General features: G+C 42.0%; 1 protein-coding gene across 2 annotated transcripts; it reads right to left on the reverse strand.

The window, feature by feature from the left end:
* Positions 1–1,575: 1,575 nt before the first annotated feature.
* Positions 1,576–18,945, reverse strand: WASF1 (WASP family member 1; the record flags this gene model as incomplete). 2 transcript variants are annotated; one of them, XM_080937558.1, is made up of 8 exons in its annotated part: positions 1,576–1,733; positions 2,699–3,327; positions 4,558–4,737; positions 6,518–6,687; positions 7,803–7,920; positions 8,950–9,103; positions 12,590–12,724; positions 18,813–18,945. In XM_080937558.1, 8 exons carry the CDS (start codon positions 18,943–18,945, stop codon positions 1,576–1,578), a joined length of 1,677 nt encoding a protein of 558 aa, XP_080793684.1. The 2 variants fall into 2 exon arrangements, with proteins under 2 accessions (XP_080793684.1, XP_080793683.1); XM_080937557.1 differs by having other exon boundaries at positions 6,518–6,690.
* Positions 18,946–19,858: the final 913 nt, after the last annotated feature.

Raw genomic sequence — 19,858 nt, forward strand, 5'->3', positions numbered from 1 at the left:
TTGGGTGCTTCCTGGTCTCTTCCTTGTGCCACTCTCTAAAGGATTCTGATCTTTACAACAGCCCAGAGATGGGTCATGGAGGGGGAGGGACGTCCAGGAGAAGGCCTCCATGTAGAACCTCACTTCAGCCACATGTACCAGGTCAGAGAAGTTACGTGGGTGTGGGAACACAGCGTGAATCTTGATGCTGAGGACTGGCACCTGAACTGCAAGATGTGGGTATGAGCAGGGCCGAGAGTCAGGTCTTTCAAAACATACAGAGCAAAACCAGCCAGCCAGCCAGCCAGCTAACCAGCTAACTAACCAGCCAACTAACCAGCCAGCCAGCCAGCTAACCAGCCAACTAACCAGCCAGCCAGCCAGCTAACCAGCTAACTAACCAGCCAACTAACCAGCCAGCCAGCCAGCTAACCAGCCAACTAACCAGCCAGCCAGCCAGCTAACCAGCCAACTAACCAGCCAGCCAGCCAGCTAACCAGCCAGTCAGACAGCTAACCAGCCAGCTAACCAGCCAGTCAGACAGCTAACCAGCCAGCTAACCAGCCAGTCAGACAGCTAACCAGCCAGCTAACCAGCCAGTCAGACAGCCAAGCAACCAGCCTGACTCCATTTAGTTTAGTTTTTGTTTTACTGAGACCAGACCTTTCTATGCAGCCCAGACTGACCTCAAGCTCATCCTTGTCAGCCCTCCAAGTGCCAGACTGCACTGCAGGCAAGCAAGTCACAGCTGGCCCCTCAGCATCTTTGACACAAGCGATGTGACAGAAACGGTGCCTCCCCATCACCCTGCACCGAAGCAATATCCACCATTCACACTGCCATCATGACACGCTTCCTTACCAACAGACTCACTCAAACAGTGACACCGAGAGCCTTTAAAATGAACCGTTTATTACATCAGATTGTAAGTCTCACATTAAGTTACACTTATGCTTATTCTGAGTATTTCACATGGAAAAATTTAAACTTCTATAGGCAAGCAAAATGGTACCACACAATTTATAAGTGGGAAAGGGGTCCTGCTAAACGTTCAAATAAGGCAAGTATTTAAAAACAATAAAATGGTAACAAAAAACCCTAACCATTCCTTTAAGAGAATTCAACACTACAAACTACACGTTCTTTCTGAGTGTATTCGTATAACCGAGGCAGTTTTCTTCATTTAAAACATCAGGAAACGGAATAAGGCTCATTCACGGGCAGAGCTGCCTTCAAAATTCCATTCTCAGTTGCGCTCTTCAAATTAAAATTAAAAAAAAAAATCACAAAGTGCACAATTAAGGTATATCAAAAACGGAATCTGCTACTCTAATAATGCTGTCCATGCTTAATACTTAGTAGTTTATTGGACCAAATTATATTTTTCCAGGGGGGGGAAATTAAGATAAGCCACTGTAAAATATTTAGTTTGAAATATATGCTAATACTTTTCATAGAAATCAAAAGTTATGGAGGAAAGGGTTATTCGTTATGAGGAATAGGAAGCAAAACACTAGAACGACGGCACATTTTCAAGGAACAGGCGCCATGACAGACGTGTGCATTCAGCCTCGCGGTCCAGAGCGCAGCAGCTTCTCACTCCAGCCAGTCCACTTCGTCGAACTCGGAATCGTCTTCCGAGTCACTGTACTCCACGGCAATGCGGCGAGACAGGATGGTGGCCACGTCGTTCTCAATCCGCTCATGCTTCGCTTCCTGCTCACGCTGCTCCTCCACTTTGCGGAGCTGAATACCTGACAGAGCAAGGCCAGGCCCGTCACTTTCAATCACACCCCCAAGCCAGGCACAGCCCTCCTGGACTGAAACCACAAGCACCTGTGCTCCACTAACAGAAAATGAAAAGCAAACCCCACCAAAAGCGAATGTGAAGGAGTCGTATTTGGGTCAGCAAGGCTTCCGTTGCGTGATCATCTGTAAGCTGGATACTGCCACTGAGAGAGTCCTGTGAATGTCTGTACTTTCCCACCAGGCTCCGCTCTACCTCCCCTAAGAGCTTAGCCAGATGACACCCTGTTGAATATATAATCTGTGGTCTTACTGGCCCCAAACCTGAAGGAAAAACACTGCTAATTTGGTACACTCTTGACTCCAGCTTAGGGAATGTTGAATTAAATGAATAAACATGACCTTCCTTGTTTCTAAGAGAAGAATGAACCGTAATCCTTTAGAGGCATCTGGCAAAACAAATGTCAGTAACACCCAATAAATGGCTTCTACACCAGGAATATCATTTTAAGGTTAATATAGGTATTAGAGGGAACTTTTATCACATTTTTCTGTATCATAGAAGTTCAGTGCTTTAAATTTCTTTTTTAGACAGTCTCACATAGCCTAGTCTGGTATGGGACTAAGCACAGCCAAGATCCACCTAGAACTTCTGATTCCCCGGCTGCCTCTACTTCCCCAGTCTTACATAGCACTCAGGATCCCGCCCAGGGCTCTGCACATGCTAGGTAAGCTCATTCCCAGACCCAGTGCTGTCAGCTTCTCACTCATTTTAAGAAACCCTCCTGGTTACATGTGTTCCTCAAAGTAATTTAAAATCTAAGTTCTACACAGCCCCGTTTCCTAAACACCATTTGTACCAACACACGACCACCTAAAAGCTTCTAAGTGAGGACCATGATACTGTCCTAAGTATTTGCAAGGTTTCCAGTACTACACTAACCTCTCTTCCTGGCAGGCACTAAGAGCTTACCTTTCCGTATGGCTTCCAGCAGCACACTCCTTGCGTCACTGATCACAGGTAGGGTGGAAGGATGACGCTTTGGCTCAGAGGCAGGTAGAACTTGGGAGGGAGGAGATGGTGGCATTAAGGGAACATGGGGACCTGGGCCAGTAGATGGAGTTGGATGCAGCCCAGAGGGAGGATGAGCAAGAGCTGCAACGGTGACAGGGGATGATGGCCGGATGCCAGGTGGAGGTAGAGGAGGCGGTGGTGGGGGTGGAGGCAGCCCCTGCACTTCGCCTTGTGGGAGTGGATGAACTGGTACAGTCTCACAAACTGGGGCTGCTCTAGCCACTGGGGGAGAGGGCTGTACTAGAGGAGGAGCGATTGGAGGAGGAGCTGGGTGAAGGACACCAGGGGCAATCTGAAGAGGAGCCGGAGGGGGTGGGACTGCTGGAGCCTGCAAGGCGGTAGCTGGAGGAGGAGGCGGGGGAGGGACTGGTGGGGGAGGAGTTGAGGTCATTGAAGCTCTTAGTGAAGAAGTTGACAAGGCAGATGGAAGAGGTGGTGGAGGAGGTGGGGGTGTGGGGCTCACAAACACGGGTGTTCTGCCTGCAGCTGGGGACTGGGGGCGACTCTCTATCAAACCTGTAGCAGAGCTGAAACGATAAAGACATCCTAGACGTTATTAATCAGAAAGCTAAAAAATGAACATGACTACCAGTAGCTACATCAAAATAAACCCATTAACACGATCCTATAGAAGCTTTACATTATTTAACATTATTTCAAAGAATAAGAACTAAAAGTGTACAAGCAAATTAATGGGTGATGCTTCGGTTTACAATACTCTAACTTTCTGAACAGGCTCAACTTTGTAAGCACCTTTCACACCTCCTCAGGAGTTTCCTACACTGTGATAGGAGGAGCCTTAGTGACCCCACCCCCCACTGTGATAGGAGGAGTCACAGTGACCCCGCCCCCACACTTAATAAGAGTCAGTGACCCCGCCCCCACACTGTGATAGGAGGAGTCAGTGACCGCGCCCCCCCCACACTGTGATAGGAGGTTGCAGTGGCCCCGCCCCCTTACAGCGCTGCAGCATCTCAGTCATACCTACAGCAATATTTGGCTAATACGGTGTTTTTGTACTGAAGCTGTTAAGACTCATCACATGTCATTTCAGGAAAGCCAATGCCAGCTCATTAAAAACCACAGAAGGAAATTTACACCACTTTCTTCCTAAGGCTGATAGACCAAATAAGCCAGGGATATGAGGCTTTGGTGGTTTATTCTGTTTTAAACTAAAAATGGTAGCTGGTCTGAACTTCTCTATTAGAAAACCTCTTTAGTATGCCTATGTTAAGAACTTTTAAGTTGGATAACTGGTCACATACAATTTCAAAACAGCCTTACGGAAGCACTGCTACAAGCAGTTTCCTATCATCTTGAAGTTGCTGAAATAGTTTTAGTATCAGACTGACATCCTTCACCTCCGTATTTTACAGCTTTGCCAGATTGTAAAAATTAATTTTTTCTTAATAGCTGTATATAATGATGCTAGCTAACAAAGCTGTAATTACATACATGAAAACGCCAATCCTTAAAGCAATTAGCTGAATGTCCCCAGGGTAATATGCCAGCTCTAATAGGGGAAAGCAAATACAGTTCATGTCTAAAGGTAGCTGGCTCCTGGCTTTGTAAACTAAGTTTTATTTTAAATAGTCATTTATAGATAATCTCCAGGAGCTTCTACATAAAGATGGTAGACTAGAGCCCTTGTGATAGAAAATATTTATCCAGAAAGCCTAAAATGTTTATTACTGATTCTTCAAGGAAGAAGGTCACTGGTGCCCAAGATAAAGCATTAAGAGGCCGTTCCCACAAACCTGATACAGGGGGGTGTGGGTTTTGCATCTCCCGCTCCGTGCATTGGTGGAGGTGGAGGTGGTTCATGGGGTCTGACTAAGACCCTTTCCTCAGCTCTGGTTAGGAGTTCACTCATCTGACTGAACGGCAAGGCAGAGAGCGAGTAAGATCCGTCCATATGATCCACGTACGTCTGTGGCCTTAAAGAAACACACAGTATCAGTTAGAAACTACAATGACAGCCAATCTCTGAAATGCAGTACTTTACTTCTGGTGACTTGTTTTAAGCAATGATTGATGAGCGAAAGTATAAAAATGGAACTTATTGCCACTTGGACATTTTGTTTCCTTAACTAATAGCTTGTAATAAGAGCAAACTCTGCATGTAGAGTCAGAGAGAGGCACACAGCAGCACGAGATTTAGGGTGAAGAACCTAGTGAGCACGTGAGCTGGCCGAAGCACACTCTGGGAGCAGAGCTGGTGTAACACATGCACAGTGCATGCCAGAAGCTTCTCAGCTTACAGTGACCGGGCCAGACATCACCTATGTCCCACTATAACACACATGCTTACTACAGCTTTTTAAAAAAAATTTCTGTTCTTTCAGTCTAAGAAAAGTACCTAATAGTATCTCTTAGATATGTACTCTCTTAAAATAGGCCCCAAGGACAAATCTTTTGATTGGTCTTTTAGATTTTAAACATTCCCCTCCCTCGGTCAGTCTGCCCAAGCCCATTCCAGAGGCAATGCAGCACACAATGGTGCCAGCCGTTGGTGTTGCTCCTTTGTGTGTCTCACACAGTGCACGTGACACCTCATTTTAGTCTAATTTGTTTTCCTCATACTCAACAGTGCTAAACTGTTAATGTTCCATGTGTCTGTTCTCTAGAATAAAATGCCTTACTATCTTGAGAAGTTCCTTATATACTCTGGATACTAGTCTTCATAGGTATGTATCTGGATATATTAATTTTAGTTTTTCCTTCTGTTTTCCTCTTCAGGGGCCTTTCATACAACAAAGGGGTTTAACTAAAAAAAAAAAATTAATTGATCAAGTACTTTTTTTTAAGATGGTTGATTCTTAATTATTTTTCCAAGTTCATGGAACTTCCTTCTTCCCCTTAAATTATTAAATTAAAATGAGTTTATTGAAATCTAGCTTTTGTTGAACTTTTTCTTTGTGCATATTTTTATTGGTTTTGAGTGTATTCACAATGACTTATTACAGTATTTCTATGACACCTTTTTTTTTAAATTAAAAAAGAAGACCCTGAAATTTTAGTTATGTCTCCAAGACTTTCTATGTGTTTTCAAAAGAAAACATTAAGCTATTTTCCAATAAGATCAGTATGATAACACATACACAGATGTTCCCACAGCAGCTTTGGAGTATATCTGTTATGGAAGCATGTTACTGAGACAGGGCTCCTGGCCACTGAGAAAGAAACAAGACCCAGCCCATATGTCTATAAAAGAAAGTAAGTAATTTTGTCTGAAATCCCTGACATATCAGAATTTAAGGATGTGGAAAAGAAAGAAAGTCAGGGGACAGAGAAAGAACAAAGTCAAACTTCTTAACTCCTGCTTCATATGCAATAAAAATCAACACTTCAAAAACATTAGATATACTCTATATTATGACACTGTAATATACTCTACCTGAAATACAAGGGGTACTTAAGCCTTCAGATAAAAGCTAAAACAAGCCAGAAAAGTATACACTTCAAACTTCGTTTCTACAAGTGACAACACAGAGTCCAAACAGGAAAATGACCTGCTGAAGGAGGCTAGAACTTAGCAGGTTCAGAGGTCAGGGTTGAAATTATTTCTATTGTTGTTGAACTCAACAGTTCAAAAGTTTAAGACTTGGAAGTAGAGAGAAGTATAGGTATTACAGGAAAATCCAATGCTTAACATTCATTAGATAGATAGGTAGGTAGACAGACAGACAGACAGACAGATGAATAAAGGAATGAAACCTTGTCTCAAAATGAGAGGCTGGGCCATTGGCAACTTCAATGTGCTTGTGTAAGAGATCAGCGTCATCCTCAGCCAGCTCTGGACCTTGGGCCAGCTTCTGCCATTCTCGTCGCCTGTCATGAGGTGCTCTTGGCACTTTTTCTGGTTCATGAGGACGGTCTAGATTTTTCTGCTATAACAGATGTAATAAAACAAAGCCAAGAGGTGAAATGCTAAATCCTCAGAAGGAAGTTTTAACAGTCAAAATAAAACTCTAAGGCTAATACTGCAAATGGCAATGTCATCATAATACAGCAAGATAGATCCATTTCTACTGTACATTCAGAGGTAAAATTGATCAGAGTTCAATGTAATCCCAGTTTCTCACCATAGTTTGGTAACTCAATTTCAAACTGAGAGATTAGATACAAAATAGTGTGTGCCTAGATTTAAGGCAGAAAGTCCTTAGGATGGAAAAAAGTCATTAACCCTTACTTCTATAACTACTTTTTAATAAGTATCAGCATTTTACCATGGATGGAACTATAACCCCCAATCAAATAACCAAGACACTGAATTACCTTTATGGGAAATGGCCAGAGCTTAAAACCAGGGGACACAGTATAGAAAGGCCCAGAAAAGGTCCAACAAATAGCAAATGTCCAAAGGACAAAGCAGGCAACATACATGAACAAAGTCTGTAAGATGGGGCATGCTATGAAGCTGACAGGCATGGCCATCTAAGCAGTTCTGCAAGCACACTTTGAAACCCTGTGCTTAGCAACCACTCAGGACAGTCCGGCCCACCAGTCGGCAACCCCCAGCCAGAACACAAGGGCACTGTCCGGCACATAAGCATGCAACAAGAGGGCATTAGGGTGGCCGAGGAAAGTGGAGACGGACAGAGGCATGGTGAAGACAGACTGCCTCTGCTGTGCCCAAACAAAGCTCGTTTCTTCCTTCTGTGTGCTTTGAAAACCGTTTTAAGTGGGAAGTGAAGCAGACCCGGGAAACCTTTGTCAAGGCGGAAAGCAATGTGCACCACACTGGCCGCGGGAAATCAGTAAGAATCCGTCAGCCCACAGAAAGCAGCCAGGCCGCACAGCGCTGCAGAGACAGTGGCCTGACCTACCACCTTCCCTCCCATCCACACGATACTTTCCTGGGATCTGTGTAGTTATAAGGACGTCAACGCATGGGCCCAAGAGAGCAAGGCTGCCAACGTGTAGATTAACAACGTCTCCCTGGTGCGACAACACATGGGTACATAAAAATAACTTCGAGCATTAGAATCTCTTGTAATACCTTCTGCTTTCTCTTCTCCTTCCTCTTATCCTCTGTATCTTGCAACATCTTCTCTTTCCAAAGATCGAAGAAATATGAAGGATTGGTGTAAAACTTCAGTCCTTCCTTACCGTCATCCCTGAAGACAGCACATCCGACACAGTGTATTAGGTGAGGCAGAAACAGCCAGTGACGCTAACCACTGAAGTGTGCTTCCCCCTCTGACAGCACGTCATACACACATCATACACACAGCACACAGCACATCATACACACAGTGTGGGAACAGCAGTGCCCTGCCAGGCATGGTGCATATTGGTGATCTTGGCACTCAAGGCAAGAGACTAAAAGGTCACAAGTTGTGGCCGTTTCAGACAACATAAAGAGATTGTGTCTCAAAATAAATAAACATTGCCAAAATACAGTAATACAACTTTTTTTCATGAATCAGAAAGGAGACTATCAAAAACTGGAAAAAGCAGATGCTTTTCAGAGTTGACTAACAGTTTGAAGTACTGCTGCTCAACTGTAAGACCACGATTGCTGAATACTAAACTTCCAAGTCCTTTGGGAAAACTCAGTAACTAGAAAGCAGGAGTACCGCTCGGAACGGAGAACCTTTCCCGTTTCCACTAGTGTGGTGACGAACTCACTGTCTTACCAAATCCTACTTATCAGCCCAATGTTAGCAATACATGCACGCTGAACTACAGCTTCAAATACTAACTTCAGCATCAGCTTTACCAGGATGTGTGCTGTACATCTTAAACTGCCTGTTTAACAAACCCTGTGAAAGAATTCCCAGGAAAGACGGATTCCAGACTTCACTAGAGTAAGTGGTGGAAGTGTTACACCCACATTCCTTATGCAGAAAGGGCGGGTGTGCACACTGAGAAGACAGTACTGGGGAGTTTACTTTCCTATGATTACAATTTCAACTAGAAAGACAATGGCAACTTCCTTGACAGTTCTGTGGTAACAGCTTTGCTAGTGGCAGTTTGTAACCATCACTCCAACAGGTCCTGGCTTCTGGATGTCAGAGCCCACAAAGTTCACCAGTGAATAAAGGTTTTGTGAATGTAGTAGGTAGGAAGGCCGGTAGTTCTCTGTTGGCTGGACTCCAAAGCAATTAGAAATGTGGACAAATCCAGCATTTAAGTCTGCTCACCTGTACGGGGTGAGGATGTTGAGAGGCGGAGGCTGCTCACACACATCGTAAGTTTCCTGCAGCGGGATAGGCAACGTCTTGCGGTCGAAAAGCTGCTGGTCTTGAACAGTCGAGCTCCGGAACGCTTTTCTCATTGTTATGTCTTGCAATGACACTAAAACAAGAAACACATATGGCTTGGTTTCCTACGACAACTCAGCCAAGTGACATATTAACACTGATTGTTTCAAAGCTAGTCTGCTACAAAAGTCATGTGCCTTGAATCAGGACTCGTTCTGAATACGTTACTGTATCTATCTTTATCACTCTCTGCCTGACTCTCCAGACGAGCTTTTAACACAGCTTTTGTTTTCAAAAGTTCCAAAGCATCAGGACACATTTCCCACCAATAGTTCCTTTCCTTTGTCGGCCATTCCTGCCCACGGAGTCTTTCCCCATCTACTTTCAGTCCTCGTTAGCTACGGTCAGTGTGCCAGAAGGGACTAAGTGCCAGTGTGTGGGCTCCTGGCTGTGTATACTATAAATATTGCGTATGTGTGATCTATATTAGTCTTGACGATATTCTTCTAACTTCAACCTAACCACAGTTTTAGACTGAGACTATCTTGTATATTGGTATCTGCAGTAACTTGTAGAGCCCCATCATATGAGCTTCGTTGACTTTTGTGTTCTCTCGTACATTCAAATAAGGTATATAACAAAATTCATCAGAGCCCCGTAGTCTTGACATTTAGAGTGATTTCTTCACTTTAAAAAACTGAGTAAAGCCAGTATGATGGCTCCCAGCACTTGGGAGGGGAGGGAAATTTGCCACAAGTTCCAGGACTAATTTACAGACTCAAAATAAAACCAAAATCAAAAGAAAAAACTATGTTGCATATTGAATATACATTTGTATTATAAGCATACAAATACCATACTCATAGCAATATCAGTAATCAGTCATTTTTTTAATCATTTTCCCTAGAAAACCCTAACATTCATGGACATGTGAATCTGTCACAGCGGGAGCAATGGCACAATCATGATCACAGCATAATTGCATTCCCACAGTCACCCACCTAACTCAGCAGAGCGGCCTGGGGATACTCCGTGAGTAAGGACTGCATGTGACCACTGCTCTCACTAATTCTCATGGCATTTAACCTTTCAACGTTTCAGTGAAAGAGAAACTGCCGTCCCACTTTTAAATACAGACAAGCTATAAAACAACAGTTCAACAGCAGAGGCCAAGTAGCCTGTGAGAACGGAAACCTCTCACCACGACACTGTTTCCAGGCCCGTGTCTGGGGCAATGAACATGGCTCATCGCTGCCAACCCCCCGGTTCAGCTCTATGAACCAGACAGAGAGCTTGGTGCCAAATGCCCAAAGTCATTTTGGTAAAGGATATAAAACCCATGCAAAAGAGTAAGAAGTTTTCTAGCTTCTCCTCCTCACAATGTCATCTTGGTGATGAAGCAGACACTGTGATGAAAGTCCCTTCTACGCGACAGTCTCACATTTCCTCGGTAGTATTACACGCACAGTGAGTATGTTAGTTCAATGTACTTGTAGGCAAAACTGAATTAAATATAACTATACATTTATAACATTTTTATACATTTTCTAAATTACATGGGCAGTTTCATGGTTGCTACCACTTAAAAATACAAAATACCTTTATTATACTCTGAAGTTTAATTATATGTTCATGTTATTTTTGAATTCCCTCTAAATTAGAAAAAAAAAAACAAATTGAATCACAAACCTTCACAAAACAATTACAAAACAAGTGTTCAGCTTTTAGATTAAGAATTTTCCTCTATGTTACATGTATTTTAAATAACAGAAAGATAAAGCAAGTGACATATAATTCTAAAATACTCATACCTTTAATCACTTACTTTTATTTGCAAGTTTATTGATGCTGTTAAGAGATTTATTAGCATTTAACGGTATGAGAGTGACCAATATGCAATATATATATTATATATATATGCATGCATGAAACTGTCAAGGAAGAAAATCAAGAAGTGCAGTATTTTAAAAGTAATAGCATTTTGAAATTCAATGTTCACAAATACATGAAACCTAATTAATACACATATTAACAGCATACATTTATAACTAGATACTAAAAAGAAAATGTTGACATAAATTATATTTGACAGTATTTATGATTATAATTTATTACTCAGCAGTAACAAAGATATATTTCAAGAATTTAACTCTTACAACTTCCCAATAAAAGAGAATCCAATCTTAAATGAATTGGGTTTAGAAGAAAAACTAGGGGGCCAAGAAATGAATGGATATTTTTCCAAGAAAATACACACAGGGCTCTAATCTCAGTGTCATCACCATCAGGATCCTATGAATAAGTGGAAGATGCCCTGGTCTCGAGGCCACTTTCTATGTGGTCTCATGACATGTCCAGAACAAGGAAGTCCAGTGATGAAGATCAGTGGTAAGACAAGGGTAGGGGGTGAGAAATGCACAGTGGAACCTCTTTATGGTGCACTAAAATCCCTCTAAAATTGACTACACTTGGCTAAATATGCTAAAACGATGTCACCGAACTGATTCTCAGTTTTAATGGATGGGGTGAGTTAAAGAGCAATAGATTCTTATTTCATCCTGTCAAAAGAATATTATTTACTCATCAAGATATTTACCCTAACATTCTACGCTCTGCTTTAAAAATGTTCTTTATAATGTTTTCACTGTTTAAGTTTAGATCTATAATTTGTATTTGTAGTAAAGATGTTCTGCAGAACAATTGTGACTGTGCTATGGAAAATTCACACGAAACAAGTGTCTGCAGCAGGGCTTTTCCCATGGCTGCAGCCCTGTCGGCAGATCTCTATCTCCTAATGAATGTTCTAACTCAGAACTGTGGCCAATGACCATTGTAAAGTGACAATAACTATGATCTGGGTCACCACAGCATGAGGAACTGTACTAAAGAAGATGTTAGGAAGGCGGAGAGCCTTCTGCAGCACAGACGCAAATGTTATCTTCTTGGTTTCTCTCTTTTTTAATGGTTAAGAAAAGGGTTTTGTGAATTACCAAGGTCTCAAGGCATTCACATATTAGCATCATGGTATCTCTGGAATGATACTTTTAGCCTGCTTTCACCACCAAAATTTCTATTATTACTAAACAGCAGTGTTAAATAAAAAACAAAAAAACAAACAAACAAACAAAAAAACCCGGCACTTCTGTTTTACTCCTTGCACAGAACAATTTTTGGGGGAAATGTACATTTAAACTAGGCAGTAGCAGTTGATTATTGAGGTAATTGTTTAGCACAGAGGCTCAGTAGAAGAAATTACAGCCAAACCTTAATATTTCAGATACTAGTCACATAACTTCAGAACAGAAAGTGCAGAAGACCAAGGGACAAAGAACTGAAGGGCCTAATTAATGTCTTTATGTCAAAAAATTAAGAGATGGATCGTATACACAGTAAGGATGTTTCCTTATGGAGAGATGGGAAGTCAGGCTGACAGCTCTCACAGATAACACACAGATTTACTTCTGCACAGACACAAAGGTCAGGGGCAGCGTGCGTATTCACACGAATACTCTGGAAACATGCTCTCCCCCTCTACTTTAACGCAACAGTGTCAAGGGAAATATAGAAAGAGGAGACTTACGTTCTTCTTCTTTAGGATCAAGCTGTGTGACACTAACAGACAATCGGTCCACGCGCTCTTGCAATGAGTTAACTCTGAAGGAGAAACTATGTGCTTCATTGAATAATTCTCCAAATATGTCTTCAGCATACTTACCTAAGGAGAAAAAAAAACATGGTCACCGTGACTGTCACCACCGTGCACAATCAGCAGTTAGCCGCTAACGTGCAGGCTGTGGCATCTGGAGCTAACTCCATCTTTAGACCCTATCCTGACGTTACTCAGCACCTTGACCAGGAAAACGGACTGTGAGCCCTGCCTCACCACATCTGCTTGGTGACTTGGGTCTGAGATGATTTCATATGCTTTATGCTTACCTTCCAGATGAGGGCACAGAAGATTAGGATGTCAAAACCACACAAATAACACGTTTTCACCCCACCATCAGCATTTACACAGCTCCCCACAAGCCAAGCTTCAAGCTAGACAGCAGAAAGGCTACTGTCTCAGAAGAGACATGTTACCTCCTTTTATTATAATTCTTCTAATATCATCAAAAAGCTAAAACTCTTCCATTTTCTTTCTAGTCATGTGCATCCTTATGACAAAAAGGATAAGCGAAAAGCATCCAGAAATTTTCTGAGGTTCACAAATTTTAAACAAGGATGATGTTTAAGTAAATATGGAAAGCATTTTCAAAAGAATAAGTTCAAATCTCTATTCCATTCACGTGAGACGCTGGCATCAATCCCAGGCTGGCTTGTCTGGGGGGCATTTTCTTTCTTGATGATCGATAATGGAAGGTCCATATTGTGGGTGGTTCCACCCCCAGGCTGGACAGTCCTGGGTGCTTTAAGAAAGCAGACTCAGTCAGCAACGGGGAGCAATTCTCCTACGGCCTGAGCAAAGTCCTGCTTTGAGTTTCTACACTGGATTCCCTCTGCAATGGATACAGTGTGATACCAGAGCTGGAAGTTTGAAATAAACCCTTTCTTGGTCAAAGGTGCTTATGACCAAGCTGTTTTGTTTTGCTTTTTTTCCACAGCAACAGAAAATACAACTATGACGAAGACATTTGTATCTTTCTGGAGAGAGGGTCCATAGCTTGTCAACAGGTTCTACATCACGGCAGTCTCCCCAGCAGGCTTATGGGGCCATTCCATCCATTCCTTGTATTTCAAACCTACCCCGACTTTTCTCTCCTGGAAGAGGTAATAATGACATTACATCGTGAAACTGATGTGTCCGTATCTGAAGCTAGCTGGCTTATGTTGGGCCACCTCTCCACACGGTCACTATCTACTCCTCGAACACTGCCCAGCACAGGTAGGTTCCACCAGTCAGCAATGTCACGTCGCTCCTGTTCTAGTGAACACACCATTTCTGCCTCCATTCCTCTCCTCAAACTCATTCCTTCCAGGCCCAATTCATTCTGTACTTCGCTTGGCAAGCCTGCCTTACGTCACGTCTACCCATGACTGATTACTTGTTTTAAGTTATCTTTTTTTATAAAAAATATTTATTCAATGTAATTATGAGTACAGCATCGCTCTCTTCGGACACACCAGAAGAGGGCATCAGATCTCATCACAGATGGTTGTGAGCCACCATGTGGTTGCTGGGAATTAAACTCAGGACCTCTGGAAGAGCAGTCAGTGCTCTAACCACTGAGCCATCTCTCCAGCCTGCCTGATTACTTCTTAAGAAGAGTTCCTGCAATCTACAGTTCATTCGGATGCTAGCCATATGCCTGCTCATTCTTTTCAGAACGTTTCTCTATCCACTGGAGACTCTTCAGCTAAGTGAGATGTTATTTTGGGAAAAGAGCCACAAACCTTTAACACTGCACAGAATTTTCAGCCTCAGCTGTCCAATGTCTGTCTGCTAACTTCTGTGTTAAAATCTAGCTCACCTACCCTCTACCCTGTTCCCCACCTGGAGTCTAAGGATTAGATGCGGCTCCCCAGAGGTCTTTGGCACTGTGGCTCTGGGACGGTGGGCACTTACGAGCTGGGTGCAGTTCAGGGTGACTAGGCCATGGTGGTGTCTCTCAGAGGGCTCTAGTACCGTTCTCACAGACTGCATTAGTTCTAAGCCAGCAGTTATGATCAAGCTACCCATGCCACTGACCTCTTCTAGTGGCTTCCCTCTGCTTCTCCGTCAGACCGGGACCTCAGAGAGAGGCTGTAAAGATAAGGCAGCTCAGACCGAACTTTCAACTTCAACAGATGTGACCTACATAGATCTTTTCTCCCAAGAGATCCAGTGTCAGGTGTTTTGTTAAAACAGGAAATGGAATACTATACTACCAGTCAAAGTGTTTACAGGTGAGAGGAAAAACTAGACTTTCTTGGTTCCTATCAGCGCTATAAACTGACTGTATTCAACAAGTGAAAACCACAGGGTGAACAGTAAAAGACAACCATTAGATGGTCAGAACTGCAATGGTTAAGAGACAAAACAGAAGAATGTTATGGAATGCGATTTTCAAATTTTCATTAGTTATCTATGACAAAGCAGAATTATTTTGTAATAGGAAGGCAAAATGTTTAACTGGGTTATGTATTTTTATTAAGAAGCCACAGGAGGCACTGGTTTACTTCCCTGCTGTGCTCACAAGGGAAGCAGCTGTGTGCTCTGAAACAGGAAACTTACAAGTGTCCACAATGGTTTTTTAGGGAAGGCTTAGTCTGGAGCTCAGGCCGACCTAGATGTAGCAACCATCTAGCCTCAGCCCCCCGAATGCTCGGATTACAAATGCGAGCCCCAGGACCTGACTGTTACACAACCATTTTAGATAGCTTTAAATCGATTTAGATAGTTTTATAAGAAACATAAAATTCTAGGTGTTTTGATTGTCATTTTAACTGTTTTGAATGAAAACTGGTATGAAACGACTCTAAGTGAAATATAAAACACACAATATAAACTTTCTTGTGGCCTTAGGGACCAGGAATTAATTATGAAAGTCAATGAATTATCCTAAGCCATAAAAGGCCTTAGACTCTATAAAGATATCTGCACTGACACAAATGGCCTCTGCGGTCTCCGGTCACCTGCTCAGCTGACCCTTCTTGGCTAGAAGCTATTTATTTTAACTCAACTATGGCCTCATCTGTCAACCCTTCAAAACAAATAAGTTTAAGAAACTTAACCATCAAATGTACCAAAACTATTAAAGTAAAAGCAAACACATTCTCAGAGGGGCCAACTGGTCATCCTGTGTGTCTGGTTCTTTAGTGGATGGGATTATTTAAAAAGCCAAGAAGCCTTTTAAATTTAACTGTTGTTACGCCTTGAATCCATGAGATTTTCTCTGATTTACATTCTCTATAGGTAGCTTAGAAATGATCTATATGGTCTGCATACAAACATCAAGCCTAATCGTAATTCTGTCTTACAGTGTTTCTATGACTTGGTGCTACATACAAGCATGTGTCTAACTGACACTGTGCTAACTTGTCCTCTCATCTTTAGATTACATAAAAGATGTTAGTATTTCAACCAAACCATATTAATGCTAAATACTGTATTGGGCACATACATACCCAAAACACAATGTCTGTTATTAAATTAAAAATTTATGTAAATTTAACAATGCTTCCCCAAAGTTACTGATGTCATTTTTAAGCTAGCACATACATAAAATAGATTTGTATATAAAGTTTTATAACATTAAAATCAACTAATTTTAGGTGACAGAAAGCCAGCAAAATCTTTCAAAAACATGGCAAATTCTATGTTAAAACAATCTCTGAGACCTTTAAGACTTTTGTTTTGACTAGTGTTAAAAACTCAAACTGGCTGTACTGGCTGGTTTAGTGTCAACTTGACACAAGCTGGAGTTATCACAGAGAAAAGAGCCTCCCTTGAGGAAATGTGTCCATGAGATCCAGCTGAAAGGCATTTTCTCAACTAGTGACCAAGGGGGGAGGGCCCAGCCCATTGTGGGTGGAGCCATCCCTGGGCTGGTAGACCTGGGTTCTGTAAGAAAGCAAGCTGAGCAAGCCAGGGAAAGCAAGCCAGTAAGTGACATCCCTCCATGGCCTCTGCATCAGCTCCTACTTCCTGACCTGCTTGGGTTCCAGTCCTGACTTCCTCTGGTGATGAACAGCAATGTGGAAGTGTAAGCTGAATAAACCCTTTCCTCCCCAACTTGCTTCTTAGTAATGATGTTTGTGCAGGAATAGAAACCCTGACTAAGACAATGGCTTTCCTGTGTAAGAAACAGGTACACTATGTAATTTTAGTGGTTTCAATCCCTGACCTGAGAAAATAACCAGCAATAGGAATAAAGAACAGATTTAAATTAATTCCAAATGAACAGCCTGTTATTCGCACAACTTCACAGGTGATGCAAGGATTTTATATTCTCACAAAGAACCCTCAAATATGAGGTTCTCTAACTTAACAGAAGCCACACTTGGAAATTTGCACCTTGATCTTTTCCTGGGCTCCCTTATAATGCCGACAGAGGTAGCACTCGGTTAACTACGTGACCCTGGGTTACCAACTGATAAGCCACTGTGCACTGGCTGCTAAGCAATAATGCTTAGTGGGTGAGGTACTTGTATTTATTTGGGTTTGCTGAAAAACAGATATAAAAAGTAAGGGTCCCACATTGCCCTAGCTTCAGTGGTAAAGACCCAAACTTTTTTACTAAAGAAAAAAAAATTAGATTAACAATTTCTTGGGCCATGTGGGGATAGATCTTATAGTTTTCTATTTGTGGATTTAATCTAATTCAATAAATTTTGGAAAGAACTAAAAAAAATTGCTTCTGTACTAATAAATACATATAGCTTTTTATTTCCAGTAGGTAGGACAGTTAACAATTACATACACAGCTTTAATGAAGTACTAAGTATTATGAGTAATTCTGTGTGGCCTATGGGAAGATGTGTAAATTCTCCATCTTATCTAAGGGATCATCTGTGACTTCTAGAGCTGATCCCTAATCAGTCCAAGAGGAGACTTGAGTTGAAAGAAGAGGAAAGGAGCCAACCCTGAGAGTATCGGAGGATGGGTATGACAGGAAAAACCTGGAGAAATACACTCAGCAAATATAGCTAGTCAAGAACACCCAATTCATATTTAAAATGAGGTACAGATCTCTGAATAAAAAGCTCATCCCTCCCATTAATACACACTGGATATTTTTTAAAGTTATTAATAATTTGTGTAATTCCTTAACAAAGTATCTCATCCTGTTATCCCTTAGGAATGTACTACTACACGATCCTTTATCCTCTACATGTCTGATGCTGTGAGCCTGCCACTATGTACGTGTGTGAGTGCTTGCACACGCATGTGAGACAGGGCCTTTTACTGAACCGGAACCTCACTGTCTCAGCTAAGGTGCCTGGCTAGTCAGCTGCTAGGATCTGCTACCTTTGTTTCCCAAGAGTGAGAAGCATATGTAGATGTACCCAGCTTTTTATGTGGGTGCTAGGGATTTGAACTTATGTACCATGGTGGCAGAGCAAGCACTGACTCACTGTCTCGCTAGGCCTCCTAATGCCTCCTCTCTAGCTGATCTTGCCTGCCAGAAACTGTGTTCTCTTGCTGTGTTTTTTCTTTTTTTTTTAAGAGTTATTTATTTATTCTATATAAGTACACTGTAGCTGTCTTCAGACACACCAGAAGAGGGCATCAGATCTCATTACAGATGGTTGTGAGCCACCACGTGGTTGCTGGTTAAGAGCAGTCAGAGCTCTTAACCACCGAGCCATCTCTCCAGCCCCACTCTCGCTGTGTTTAGGGTATGATGTGTTCAGACTCTTGGTCCCACGTTCTGACGTCACACAAGCTCACTAGTTACTCCCAGCACTAGTGCTGGCCTTCCCTTGATCTCTACACATTTGATAGTATGAAAATATTTCCTGGTGGTAATAAAATATATTTAAAAAGAGGTCCTAAAGTTTACAAACACAAATAGTCGGGTCATACAAAAACAGATGACAACCAGGCATCGTACAACAATGGCTCTATCCTCTGCAGATCAAATCACATTTCACATCAGTGTTAATACTTGTAATCACCGTACAAGAGATTCTGTTATTTCCTTAATAGGAAGAAATTACTGTTATAACTCACTGATCTTATTTCAAGTGACTAAATTTTCATAATAACCTTATAATCTTTAAGCGAAACATCTTTCTTAAATTAATAGTAAGTACATTTTTAAACACTAACTCCAAAGCAAATTCTGGTCTGCAATATTCAAAGTGACATAAATTCTTACTTAGGCTACTCAGTTGTCTAATTATATTTGCCAGGGAAATGTTGGTTACACATTCCAGCTCGTTCTTAATGCCTCTGGGCAGTGCTGTGTGGCACAAGTGCCTCGGGTCAATGTTTCTTTTCACCAACGGCATCTTGAGCTCAGCCGCTGTACCAGCTCACCTGTGAGAAAGAAAGAAAGATGGCTTTAGTCAGAGAATGAAACGCTGAAGAGTTAAGGTGCACACGAAGCCACTTGACCCAAAGAAGCCAAACTCACTCGTTAATTATTTCTTTACAATTATTACAACTCCATCAGTCTTTCAAACTTACTTTCAGCATCGACTGACGCATGGGGAATCCACACCATTGCTATTTACGTGTGAAGACGCGCACTGTGCAGCTAGTGTGAGAGGAAAACCTCAAACAGCTGGGAAAGGAGCATCACATTTATATCTCTATATATACCAGCTGTGCCCAAGAGCAACACGGTAAATCCCATCAAATTCAAATGTTTAATTATCAACAAGTTCTGCTTCTTTGCACTGCAGCCTGTCCTCATTTGGGTGATTCCCCGTGCACAAATTCAGCAAGTAAGGGTTAGTCAAACAACACAAGTCTCTTAGCTCTGTGGTCCGAATTTCATCGACCTCAGAATATCAACTATAAATGTCTACAGGCTCCAGAGTCATTAGTAGCAGTCTGGACCACAAATCACTGTTCCCATGAGATGTGTGCCATGACCAATGTGACCAGTGTGACCAATGGATGTCACGTAGCTCGTTGCATTGTATGCAGTATTCAACCATAGAAGGCAAAGCTTTTAGCTGTGATGCCTTCTTGCATCCTAAACCCACACAAAATTTTACAAAATGGGTACCTGAAAAGGGAGCTGACAAGGACAAAAGAGCAGCAGAGGGCAATAAAAGAAGATAATGCAACGCAATTCAAATCTGATCTGAGGGGTATAAGAGAACAGACAGATGACTGGAAATGTCACCACTGTCACTGCTTCAGAGACTAGCCACACGGCGGGAAGAATTTAGTGAAGGCCAGCGTATGCTCACA

Source organism: Micromys minutus (genome assembly GCF_963924665.1).
Source record: "Micromys minutus genome assembly, chromosome: 25".
Taxonomy (NCBI): Eukaryota; Metazoa; Chordata; class Mammalia; order Rodentia; family Muridae; genus Micromys; species Micromys minutus.